The 13218-nt window shown below is 33.9% G+C and overlaps 2 protein-coding genes across 4 annotated transcripts in view; both read right to left on the bottom strand.

The window, feature by feature from the left end:
• LOC105257369 (carbonic anhydrase-related protein 10) overlaps positions 1-13218 on the bottom strand; it is a 55511-nt gene that overhangs the window by 14080 nt on the left and 28213 nt on the right. The window lies entirely within an intron of this gene.
• On the bottom strand, positions 690-4123 carry LOC105257371. 2 transcript variants are annotated; one of them, XM_011267950.3, is made up of 2 exons: positions 4028-4123; positions 690-1918 (listed from the first exon to the last, which is right to left on the bottom strand). In XM_011267950.3, exons 1-2 carry the CDS (start codon positions 4095-4097, stop codon positions 1542-1544), a joined length of 447 nt encoding a protein of 148 aa, XP_011266252.1. In that variant the 5' UTR covers positions 4098-4123; the 3' UTR covers positions 690-1541. The 2 variants fall into 2 exon arrangements, with proteins under 2 accessions (XP_011266252.1, XP_025268453.1); XM_025412668.1 differs by having other exon boundaries at positions 3979-4105.

A 13218-nucleotide genomic window follows, 5' to 3' on the forward strand; every position in this document is an offset into this window, starting at 1 on the left:
CGGCAATTTTTTGAATTTGCTTTCTTGAATTTTAATTTTCGTAAAAAATGTAATCAAATTTTTTTCAGATATACAACTATCGTTTATTGCGTTAAAAGAATTTATTTGGAAAGGAAATATATACTGAGATATTTCAAAACTCTTTAAGAATGTCGTTCGTTTCGATTGACGCTAATCCGTGATCATAGCAATCGACTTTTATTTATAGATACGGAATGAATAATGAACGCAAACATGTGAAATAACGTGTGAATTGTTTAATATATGTGTGTAAAAATCAAGTATGCGTGGCTTGTCGTGCGCGAAGAGAGCCGTGTTATAAGCATAATAATCGGTAATTGATAATTGAGGAAATACGTGGCGGATAAGGTGAGGGAATAATGGCAAGGTGGCATTTCGCGGGGCACTAGGGTAGTAAATGATATATTAATCCTACAAATGTATACCCTTATCTGCCTCCTCGATCCCATTTTTACAGTTTACACGCGATACAGGCATTAAAAAAGAATTCGATATGTATCGCCATACCATTATTATGCCGCTCGATCTATCGCGTAGCTCGTAACTCGTTTTATATTCGTGACAGGTGTAATTTAGAAATCGAACGGGTATTTAGTGCGGACCTCGGGTGTAAGATATTGTGTGAAGATCATAAAAGAAAATGCTAAAGGGGCGAAGTTTTTTGCTCAAGTTCATATATTATTTATGTAAAGATAGAAAAGGACAAACGAGAGAGAAGGTTTATAAACAATACGGTTACAATTTTTACAAGACGATCGTAAACGCAGAATAAATTCCATTTTTTTAGTAGTAAATTAAATAGGTTACCATTGAACGATAATGATAAATTTAATAAAAGCTAATTATTAATTTGCTTCTGTCAGCAAATACATTATCGCATTTATAAAATGTATACTTATGTTATTATTTAAGTCTTACGTCGACGTATCACGATAAGTATATCGGTATACTATGGAAAGTAGTGTACCATAAGTTTAGTAAATTGTTACATAGGAGCAAGGGATAATTATTTAATCATTAACATACTTCTGCATATTAATTGATATTAATGTCATTATAAAATGTGTAATTATAGTATTATTCAAATCTGACGTCGACGTGCCATGACATATATATCAGTGTAATAACATAGATGAAGTAGTTGCACCTGTGTTCCATGAATATGCTGAAAATCTTAATGGCACGTACGAACAACGATTGCCAAGTCACATTGATTAGCGCTTACCATGAATAATTAAATTCTCCTCAAGGGAGCTATCTCGACTACGCAATCTGAATATGGATAAATTTCCTGGGATACTGAGCTATGATTATGAGAATATAATGTGTATGCGGTCAAATAATCTGTTTGATATAATAATATATTGATATAATAATAATGCGGACTTGCTGAAAATCTTAGAAATTTTTAATTATGAATTTTATAAATTCTTTAATTATTTAACAAGCTATTATTAATTATATTATTTTAGGCATGATAAAAATCTCATGGAAGATGCTCTCTGAAATTTTGTAGAATCTTATCGTCGACGAGAGATCATTCGGCATCGCTTTTTTACTACCACGTGATTAGGCGGACATCTAATAGGAGCAGTTATGATTTGTCGAGATTCTGGTGTCATTCCACTCCAGTCCGGCTCCAAGATTGGCTCTGTCGTTTCGGGTTCGATAGTTGAATGTGGGAACATGGAGTCGATTCTGATCTTCATAGTATCCTTGATTGTCTGCCCGATGTTATTCAATGCGTTTCCGATATCATTCAAAACAGAACGCCTCGTTCGAAGGCTGCTGCCTTGTGTGGCACATGTCAAGGAGACGAGCAGCAAAAGCACGCTCAGAAAATAAAATCTCATATCTGTAGCTCTTTTTTTTCCTGGAAAGTGCGGAGAACAGCCACCTTAAATAAGTAAACACAATCGATACATTATCGTGAGCAATTTTCAATAAAGCGTTACGTTAAACTTTATAAATTTTTTTACGTAAATACTTTGTTATTTATTTACGTCACTTAAGCTATTCAATTTCCAAAAGCTTTCATTTATCGCTTTCATTTAACGCTTTCTAATTTTATACAACAATTATCATCCCTATTTGTCCCTTTGTTTATTCTCAAGTTTCTGTAATCGAGAGGAATAGCGACACTTTGGGGTATTCTATATCCTTATATAACTTTCAACATCTTTGTATAACACCCTATCGAATAAGCTGAAACATAATGTTACATATTCATATACACACACATATACATATATACATATATATGTGTAACATGTAAGAATATTTTTGTATTTTATTTGATTTTTTGTACAAATGTAAGAATATTTTTATGTGATGACATTTTTAAGAATTACTCAGCAATAAAATTATCACGATGTAATGTGCTAAACATGATAAAAGTTTGCGAATTTATAAAACATTAACCAGACTACTGATATTTAGGGATGTCTGTAAGTGGAACAGGAAATGCACCCGCGCGCTTTTATCTGTTACGCGTTCGAAAGTAGTGCGCAATCGTGGATTGTAAGTTACGTGTTGCAAAAAACGATGAATGGGTTGTCAGAAATGAGTTGTTCGAATCACGCGGTGGAAGGTTCTTATCGCTCGGAATGAAGTAAAATATGAGCCTGTTCAGAAACATTTATGTGCACGTGCTCAATAATGCTTCCTCGCCCCTGTCTGCGTCTAGTCACGCGATTGCGCTCTTGTCTCGTCTCTCGGCGCGAATTCTGTATACGTAATATAATACACAATATGTATTCGGTATAGCAGAACGCGCATCGAATGCATCTTGTAACGTAAAATCAAATGTTATTATAGTATATCATCTAGTAAATGTACCGTCTGTTTTCTCACGACCAGATTTTGAACCGCTTCTATAAATATTTCAGACGTTCGTAAAGTCGTTATACAAAGAGTTGTATTGTTGCTTTTAAATATATCGTTTTCTTAATCAACTTATTATTTTTTTAGGGTATATATTAAAATAAAAAATTTCGGATATCTATTTATTTAATCTGATATCAATATTTTTCATCGTGCTAAAAAAGTACAGTAACATCCAATATCAAACGAAATAAATTGATAAATTCATCTATGAAGCATGCATGCATCAAATGTCATGTTAATAAAAAAATTAGTTATCAAGTTTTTTATTTATGTTGTAAAAAGGAATGTAATAAAAATTAACATTATCGAATATTATTGTAAGTTGAATTTTATATTTATTTATTTGATCTAAAGATTGTGTAAAATATAACTAGTATTTTCCGAGATATTTTATATTTATTCATCTGCTTCCTCCCCGGAATCCAATATCGAGAACCGATCTGACGTTATGAGTGCTATCATGAAAAATATCTCGCTTTGCTGAGCAGTTTACTTTTTTAATCATGGTGTTACGGTAATTACGGTGTAGCAAGATATCGATTAAATGTGTATACAGTGTTTCAAAAGAAATCAATATCAGTATATTCTTAAATAAATTTGCAATTGGTCAAGCTTTAGCGTACTCTTAATTAAAAAGATATTTATAAAAATATCTAGTACTGGGGAAAAATTGTAAGAATCAAGCTTTGAAACTAAGAAAAACAAAATTTAAGTTTAATTTACAAAAAATTTGAATTACAATTTTACTGAGTGAGAATTTATACATCCACACTTGATAATTAAAAAATTTATTAGATTGGCAATTTCTTTTTGCAAACAATAACAAGTAATCAAATTTAAAAAAAATGAATTGTCAACAAGAATATATTATTATTCATATTTCTTTAAAATAAAATTCTTTAAAATAAATAAGAGGTAGCTTTATAGTCAATTATACGAAAATGTTAGATAAATAAAAAAGAAAATTGAAAGGGAGGCGAGAAAAAGCGTATATGTCAAACGCGAGAAAGGAGTTCCTCACCACGTTTTTGCGCTCGGTATGCCAACTATGTCTTATATTTCAGTACTAACTGGCTGTAAAAATCCGCTGTCGTAACCGGTCACAATGTAATAAACTCACTTCTATAACGAACGTTATTCGCATGGGACGCAGCTGTGGCAGAGGCTTTCTCAGAGTGACAACGAGACATAAATGCGAGAGTTTTCTCGACCAAATTCCGCGCTTCTCTTATCGATAACGATATATTTTTTAACGGGCGGATCAAAGGGGCGTTTGTTTTATCTAAGTGAACGCAAATCTGTGACGCGATAGACGCTGTCACGCTTTTGCTCTTTCGCGTTCTCATATACTGACTTCTATTATTGCCCTCCTTCTCTCCTACCGACTGATAAATCCTGCTATGTTTCCTTTGATCGTGGCAAACATATACGTATATATGCAACATGATTTGAAGAATCGAGAGAAGCATCTAATAATAATAACTTTTGCATAAAAATAATATTACAACCCTATTTTTAATTTCAAATCATTGTCAAATTTTAAATTTTTTATTATTATTTGTTTAAAATTAAATATTAGATAGTTGCGAAAAATTGTGAATCAATTTAAAAAAATTGTTTATAAATTGATTGAAAGCGAATGATAGATAGAAAACATAAATTTCCTTCATATCAAATAAACTTTCGCATTTAAAAAGATTCGAATTATTTGATAAATAATAATTAAAAAGTTTGCATACAGATTATTCGTTAAAGTGAATTGCTTAACAGATATGCGCGATGTACGTTTTTATTATTGGATATGCCGTTTTGCCAGCCGTAATCTGCCGCGACTAGGGGTCTCATATGTATTACAAAATCCGCGCACACGTACAGTATTCACATATTGAAAAGCAACTGGATTCGTGTAACTAACCGTGTTAATAATCGTATGTGTGCAAGCTTGCAGGTATACATATGTATATCGAGTTCCCTATACAGGTATAAGCTTTAGAGAGATATCTCGTCAAAATCTATAAAAATATTTTTTGCAAAAAAAATGTTGTCTAAAATCTAAGAATTATTTATGATGAAATCGATGTCACTTGTACAAAGTAGTTCGTGTCGCGAATGACATGTGCACATCTATTAAAAAAGAGTAATCGAAGTGGCGTAGTTAATTACACGCCAAGTAACGAGCTTTAAATGCGAGTCAACGCGAAATGCAGGCGTTAACGGGAAAAGGCGCTGGCTAGTAAACGTTTACATCGATCGGCAAAGATTTAATACAACGGATATATTGATAAAATGTCACCCAGGGCTCAAATATCGTTCACGTTAAAGCGATAACAGCACATAAAATTTTTTATTGATCGAACGAAGAAGTGAATATTGCAGCGTGTCGCAAAGTTTCGTGCTGCGAAAGAAGATCTGGTAAATAATTCGAGTTGAGTCCTCCGTAAAAAGTTCTCTCAAAACGTTTTCGCAACATCTATTTGAGATGTAAAATATTTTCGCTGCAGCTTATTTTCTCTGTAGATAAACCATGCGGAATTAATAACGAGTTATTTAGCTCTGTTGTTGTTTTGCGATTATTAACATAAAATTAATTAATCCTGTTTCGCGTGATGTTGATCGCAATACAAAAATAATTATACGTATAAATTCTAGATATATCATATTGTAAATATATCATAGGATTTCCATAATTATAAAATTACAAACATAAAATCCTTATGCCTTTAATGTTTTTTCGATTCATTTGCCGCAAATTAAAATTTATAATTTCGCCATGGTAAATCTTGCTTGAAAACTGCGAGCATGCTAAGTAGAACCTGCTCTTTATGGTCGTCCAACCACAAGATAATTTCTTACGGCGCACTTGAGAGAGCGAAAAATTTAATTGCCCAAGTTTGCCGCTTGACAACTTTTGTATCTTGTACGTTTCAAGTATTGCATCAAAATGTTTCATCGTGCTTGAAACGGTTGCAGTTGCGAAAAGTTCCTCGCAACATTTTCTTCCATGGGCCAGTAGGGTACTTAAAATTCTCGCGTCATTATGGAAACTTTACTAATGTGTTTCTTATGTTTTATTTGTATTAATATCAAAAGCATTAATCTGTCTCATTTTTTTCATTTCTAAATCTGTAATATTTCTTACAGCGCGTATATTTTAAACAAGAGGGAATAAATCTGAACAAAGTCTTTTAACATAATCTTGATTTAAAATTTGCCTTTTTTACAACAGATAATTTTATCAATAATCTTATCCAGATCTACTCCTTAGAATAAACGATCTAATTTGTTTCTAAAAGTCTACGGTGATCGAGAGATTAGATTGCTATGATGGGCTTAATTACTTTAACCTTGATTTAATCGTTCTAGGTCCATCGTGTTTCATAATTATGTGCCTGGTAATAACCATAAATTATGGGACAACAAATCAGACTATTTAAGCATATAATTTACCAATATTTACACGTATCGATCCATGCGCCTAAGGCCATTTACATCGTTCTCATGCACGCCGAAGCAACTTCCGAAAACGGAAATTGCATCCACCGAATGACAACGTGGAAAGTTTAATTCCTCGCTTGGTGCTTACATTAAGTCCTTAAATAATTTACATCCACGCGCGCTCGTAAGTCGTTAGTGTAATTTATGCGCTTTTTACATTGTAAGGAAGCAAATATGTCATTCATGTTGGTCGTTTCTCAGAAATATAAAAACTACAGTGGAAATATAAATTTATTGGCAATAAATGTTAGAGAGAATAAATGTTAGGGAATAAATGTAGCTACTATTTTTACCTTTTCAACTTTAGTATTCTATTAATTTTTTGAATCATATTCTTTTACATAATTAAAATATAATTGCTAAATTTCTGGTATATTTTTGTGGAATTTTATTTGATATGGGTATAAAATGCAATTTTTTTACACATTAATTTAACATTGTAAAATTATAACGTCGTGCGAAAGAATTGTGTTGAGTTATACGGAAAAATGTATCAAATAGCAATTATCGGAGAAAGGTTTTATTTCCATTAACAAAGTTTTATTATCGTTGACAATCGCGTTTACAATAAGGATGTTTTTAATGCATTCGTGCATGACTCTTCATATTCCCTTCCACAACGGGAATATAGAAAGTGATTTATAAAAGGGAAGCATATAACTTGCATGATAAACTTGATTCTCTTCGGCAAAATCTGTGTGAAAAAATCGCGGGCAGTTAATCACACTCCAAAGTTAATTAGCACATGATTAATTAACCGTATGTCAAAGTATCAAATCGACCGATCTCTCGGGAGTTCGCTGACTCCAGTTCGAAACTTCCGGTTAATTAACCTTTCGCTGATGTAACAAGCAAATTACGGAAATTATCTTAACGCGCATGCTTATATGTAACTGTACAGCTGCATTGTCGATTTTCTGCACCTTAGATGCATTTAAGATTGACATATAAGTCATTAGCTCGTGTTTTAAATGAAAATTTAATTTTGTGTTTGTGAAGAATCTACACTTTTACTCGCATTTTCCTTCCTCATTTCTTCATCATTTGCTTTTAATTAAGATGAAGATGGTTCGACCGACCATAACGTGGAAATGCACGTGAGTTTTCCAGCACGTGGAAATTGCAAGTACGAGCTTATCGACAGCAGGAATTTGCGGACGAGAGAAATTCGCGTGCAATATAATTATTTATACAAGTTTATCTACTATCACAATACTCTCGACTGATAGTAATATTATTTATTTATAGGAAATATATATATATAAATGCCTTACCTTGTGCGATAATGGGAAAATAATTAATTATATTTTATTATTTATTATTTCGCATGAAATTTAAATAAATATTTTTGCACATGTAACATGCATATTTACACATATATCATCATCTTCTTTATAAATTTTATCAATAATATAGTTGTTCAGCTGCTGCTTGATCCATAGAGGTTTACTTAAACTGGAACGTGGTAGATGTCATCCTAAGTATTCAAAAATTTTTTTGACTATAATAAATAATGATGTTGACAAATTTATTAACGATTATTTATATATACAGTCAGAAAAATTTTATTAATAAGAAATTATATAAGATAGATAAGCAATCAAAGTAGTAATAAAGTAGCAGTTTTATAAAGCAATTATAATCCTTGATCTCTAAATCCATCTATACGAGAGAATGAGATTAATTTAACAGATTTAATTATCTTTTGCAATTTGTGCAAATTTGAAAAAGAATATATACATATGTGTGCATAATGTCGTAACATATAAATGTGCACATATGTACTATGAGCTATGGTTATAGACGGTATTATAAATTCGTTATCATTTATCTATCTATATTTATAATCTCGACTGCACAGTTATTGGGAGTTCAGGATATTAACTATTTTATTGCGATAATGACATCATTTTAAAGAGAGTTATTTTAGCAATTGCGTATTTATGTTTGAACGGGTAAAAACAAATTGTATTTCTGACTATATATTATTGGCTCTGCAAATGTCAATTAACTGCGTATTATTCATTTGTAAATATTATTACATTACTTTATTACTTTTTATTTTTATTTGAAGTTTAAAATTATAGGAAATATATCAGAGACAGGAAATTTGTTTATAAATAATATTTTATTCCATTCTAAAAAAGGATAGGAAAAGAGATAGAAAGAAATAAAAAAATCATAAGGCGAGACGATTTTTCAACGAACAGAGATAATTTTATAACAATATATGGCGCACTTCACTTGAAAATTTCAATTTTATTCCAGTCTGTCGGCAACGCGATCAATATAACGTTGCATGCGATTAGGAAATTCTCGTGAAATTAAATTTCCACGAGAGTGAACCTAGTTTATGTTCCGCTCTCTATAGGTATATACTATAATATACTACGGGATGAGAGACAATAATCTGCGCGCGTTCGAGGATCGGAGGATACATAACAAATTCCCGATCAGAACATTAGGTATCACAAGAAGGAGGAGAGTCTCTCTCTCTCTCTCTCTCTCTCTCTCTCTCTCTCTCTATCTCTCTATCTATCTATCTCTATCTCTGTAGTAGATGAGCAAACAATTGGTTGACATAAGCGAACAATGTATCGATAATCGTGGACTAAAAGCAGCGATGCAAATTGGGACTAAGGTAATGCCACGAACGATGCCATCGATGCCTGGTGGGACTTCCTTTTGCATGCTCGTGTGTGGCTTTGAAAATGAACCGCGCATACACACACACACACACATATATATACATACATATGAATGCAGTTGCACACGTGGCGCGATTGTGTATATGCGGTATACGTATGATTTGGCAGAATCGGCTTTGCGGTCGACCAGCAAATATATCACTATAGCTTTTGTAGCTTTGATTCCGATCGCCGACGAGAATGAGGGTCAGCGGTGCACCAACCAGCTATTTTTATGCCGTAGGTAGGTACCCTTTCCGAAATGAAGCCCGCGCATTGGCTGTTCCGCTCGCAATTCGTCGTTAACGGCACTCTCTCTCGAAAATTGCCACTTTGAGCGAAGATATCAAGCGGGGATTTAACTTTTTTTGATGCACACGGATTTCGAGCACTATGCACACCTCTGTAAATACCTGTCATCTTTTATATTATAGATAGGGGTGTAAGATAATTCAACTGGAGATTAGCGTAATATTGTACTTATGTGTTCCATAAACATTGATCTTAAATATATTATTTACTAATATATGTTGAGAGAAATAATGAGTGCGAATAATATTAATGTCATATTTAACTTTATATATAATATATACAGGGTCTACCAAAAGTGTGGAAACCCCTAAATATCTCGGAAAATATACGTTTTACAGAAAAGTGTTTTCAACAAAAGTTGTAAGGTTTAAGAAGATCTATATACTGATTCTATCAGTTTGACCTTGGATGGCGTCGTCAAGGTCAGGTCAAGGTCACATTGACTTTTTTAAATGACACCCCCTACATTTGATTGCATATTCTTATAGCTTAATTCAAGAGCTTTCCAAAACACTATAATAATGTTCATTTTTATTAAGTACTTTGCGAGTTATGAGGGTTGAAATAATTTCTTAATTTTACATAAACCATAAAATATCTAGTAAACCATTCATTTTTCGATTATCTTACCTTCATACTTTTATGTACAAATTAATGAGAGGAATCAATTGGTGTAAAGAAAACACATAGTTGTTTCTAAGAAAAAATATGTAATTTGCAATTAACAATTCCATATTTTTTCTTAGAAACAACTGTATGTTTTCTTTACACTAATTGATTCCTTTCATTATTTTGTACATAAAAGTATGAAGGTAAGATAATCGAAAAATGAATGGTTTACTAGATATTTTATGGTTTATGTAAAATTAAGAAATTATTTCAACCCTCATAACTCGCAAAGTACTTAATAAAAATGAACATTATTATAGTGTTTTGGAAAGCTCTTGAATTAAGCTATAAGAATATGCAATCAAATGTAGGGGGTGTCATTTAAAAAAGTCAATGTGACCTTGACCTGACCTTGACGACGCCATCCAAGGTCAAACTGATAGAATCAGTATATAGATCTTCTTAAACCCTACAACTTTTGTTGGAAACACTTTTCTGTAAAACGTATATTTTCCGAGATATTTAGGGGTTTCCACACTTTTGGTAGACCCTGTATATATATATATATATATGTATAAAGAAAGGGAGAGAGAAAGAGAGAAAAGTCTAAATAAACACAGAGGATCATTAACCTCATTTCAGGAATAAGGATAAAACGATATAATCTGTTTTTCTTGCAAATTGTAGAAAAAACTTTAGACTACTTGGCGCGATGGATTTCTCTCGCTTTCATTTTAAAGCTACGCGGATTTGCATTTAAGTCAGTCGCATATATAGAAATCTTGGAATCTCTACTATTAACATGTGACTATCTTTTTCTGACCATTAAAACAAGCAATGAAAAGAGAGTTTGCGTTTTAATTAATACATATTTCATTTTAATACATATTTTAATCAATCGCCCACCTCTCTCTCTTTCTCTCCTCTCTTTCGCTCCCTCTCATGACATTGTTGCATTATCAAGTTTAACTACAGCAGTTAGAAGCTAACAAAGTTGGATAAGAAATTAAGAAGGATTATAAGTGGCGTATTAACAAACATGTTTTGCTGTAACCATCTTCTTTGGAACGAGCGGGAGTCATCGATCCACCTTATCTTCGCGCCACCCCTTTGTGTCCGGGCGCTTTAACGAGTACCGATGGGACCGGTAAGCAAGAAAGAAGGACTGAAAGAACCAGCGATGGATGTCAGGGGAAGGGAGAGATGAGGGTGGAGGATATACGTAAGGTGTCGTCGGGTAAGAGGGGCTCTCTTTTCGCGAGCGGGGTATTAAAGCTATTCCGCGTAGCTGGCACTGAAGAGTCCCCAGGGCACGCCACGGCATTCGCCGCGGCTCCCGAAGGATTTAAAGAATGGAAAAGCTGGCGTACACACGTACACGTACACACACCTTATGCTCCGCACACACATCCTTCCCGCGTGAGCGAGTGCGACGACGAGTTAAGGAGAACAGAACGAGGGTATAGTCGCGTAAATAAAAATAACGTCGCTCTCTACCTGCGAGAGACGGGTGGTAAATGAGCCGCTCCTGGTGGATCATTTGTCACCACGCCCCGGGCTGAGCGCGCCTGATATTACCGTTGTGAGCCGAGGGTGTCATTATGCGACGTCGGTCGATCATCGGGCACGCAGCGTTTATGCGGACGTTAATTGTCGCCATTATTCTGCGCTGGGGTACATCCGCGCTCGCGGTCCGCGACGGCGGTTCTTTGTAAATGAGAAACTCGTTCGTTATCGCGCACCGCATGCTTATGTACGTTTATATATGTGTGTATGTATGCTGTATAGATTGCCTTATCTATAATAAATTTGCGGAATGTTAGGAACGTAAGACGTCACGCGCTCATAAATCTAAAGGTCCTCATTTATCACAATAATTTCGAATTATTGTAATTACGTTGCTGTAATAAATGGCGCCGCAATAATGAACAATTTATCAATTCAAGTTCATAGTTAACGGTACTTAAAGTTCGCCGCATCATGGTCTTATTCTGGAAAATTTATTAATAATATAACGATATATAAATCACGGTTGTGTGTGAAATATTACAGGAAAGCAAGATTAAAGGAAAACCGTTTTAATTATTTTTTGTGATGCACTTTCAAGTGGCTTTGTACGACATTGAGATAATTAATTGCAGAATCAAACTTGCGGAAAAAAAATCGTGCAATTAAATTGGGAAACAGATTCAAGGTAAATATATTTGCACGATAGATCTAGAAATCGCTACGCGTTACGATCCTATTCAGTGACGGGGAATTAAAAGTTCAGACGGTATAACGGTATATTTTATGATGCGCTACACGTGGCGAGAAACACGGCGAAACATTTTAGCGTTGCGGAGTTTTTTTCCCACATGACTTGTAACTTTTGCGAAAGCGACTTGGAACTTTTGGAATACGCAACCGTGCATGGTGCGCGCGTCGTATAAAATACAGCGAGATGCCATTAAAAGAGCTAATGAGTATATATGTCGCGTTTCTGCTTTAAGCGAACATTTCGCTGGGATTTGACATTTTCGCGCGCGCGAGTATTCATATTAAAGTTATCGTTGTGTCTCGAATAAATACGGCGTCCTGGTTATGCGATTCTACAAAGCACAAGATAGGAATTTTCCTCTACCCTTTCAACTAAAAATTGAAGTATGTACATGTGTGAAATTGCTAACAGTAAAAATAAAAAAAGATATTTTCTTGACATGATCTTTGCAGTTTCATATAATAATTATGAAATTGATGAAGAGAGATCAAAAGTAGAATTGCGTTTTTATCTAATAATTTTTGAATTGAATTTAATTATGTTATATAAGAAGAAGAATGTAATATTACAAGGAATTAATTAATCCGATTGTTAATGATGTTGTGTCATTTTTTCGATAGGAAAAAAAAGAGAAAAAGAACTAAGATTCTTTCAAAAAAATTAACTGTCACACACATAGTACACAAGCAAACGAGGAGATTCGTAGAACGAGGAAGAAAGAGAGACGTTATCGTTCGCAAGCACGCTCGTCTTTTTCACCCCTTTAAGATTCGCTAGCCGCGAGCACTCTCATTTTTGCGCCTTTGGCGAAGTTCTCGACGCAAAAGCGATAGCAGTCTCATGCCTCTCTATGCGAACACGTGTCGGAAAAGCGAGCGGAGAATTGTCGGTAAGTGGCAGAGAAACGGGAGAGGATTCTAGGTAAAAGCGAAAAAGAGGATGGAGAAA

This window comes from Camponotus floridanus, unplaced genomic scaffold (genome assembly GCF_003227725.1).
Source record: "Camponotus floridanus strain SB8 unplaced genomic scaffold, Cflo_v7.5 scaffold54, whole genome shotgun sequence".
NCBI classification, from domain to species: domain Eukaryota; kingdom Metazoa; phylum Arthropoda; class Insecta; order Hymenoptera; family Formicidae; genus Camponotus; species Camponotus floridanus.

Coding starts and splice junctions, on each gene's coding strand:
- LOC105257371 (XM_025412668.1), bottom strand. CDS start 4,051: ATGCGAATAACGTTCGTTATAGAAGTGAGTTTATTACATTGTGACCGG. Junction 1,919..3,978: donor ACAGCGGATTTTTACAGCCA/GTTAGTACTGAA, acceptor TACTTATTTAAG/GTGGCTGTTCTCCGCACTTT.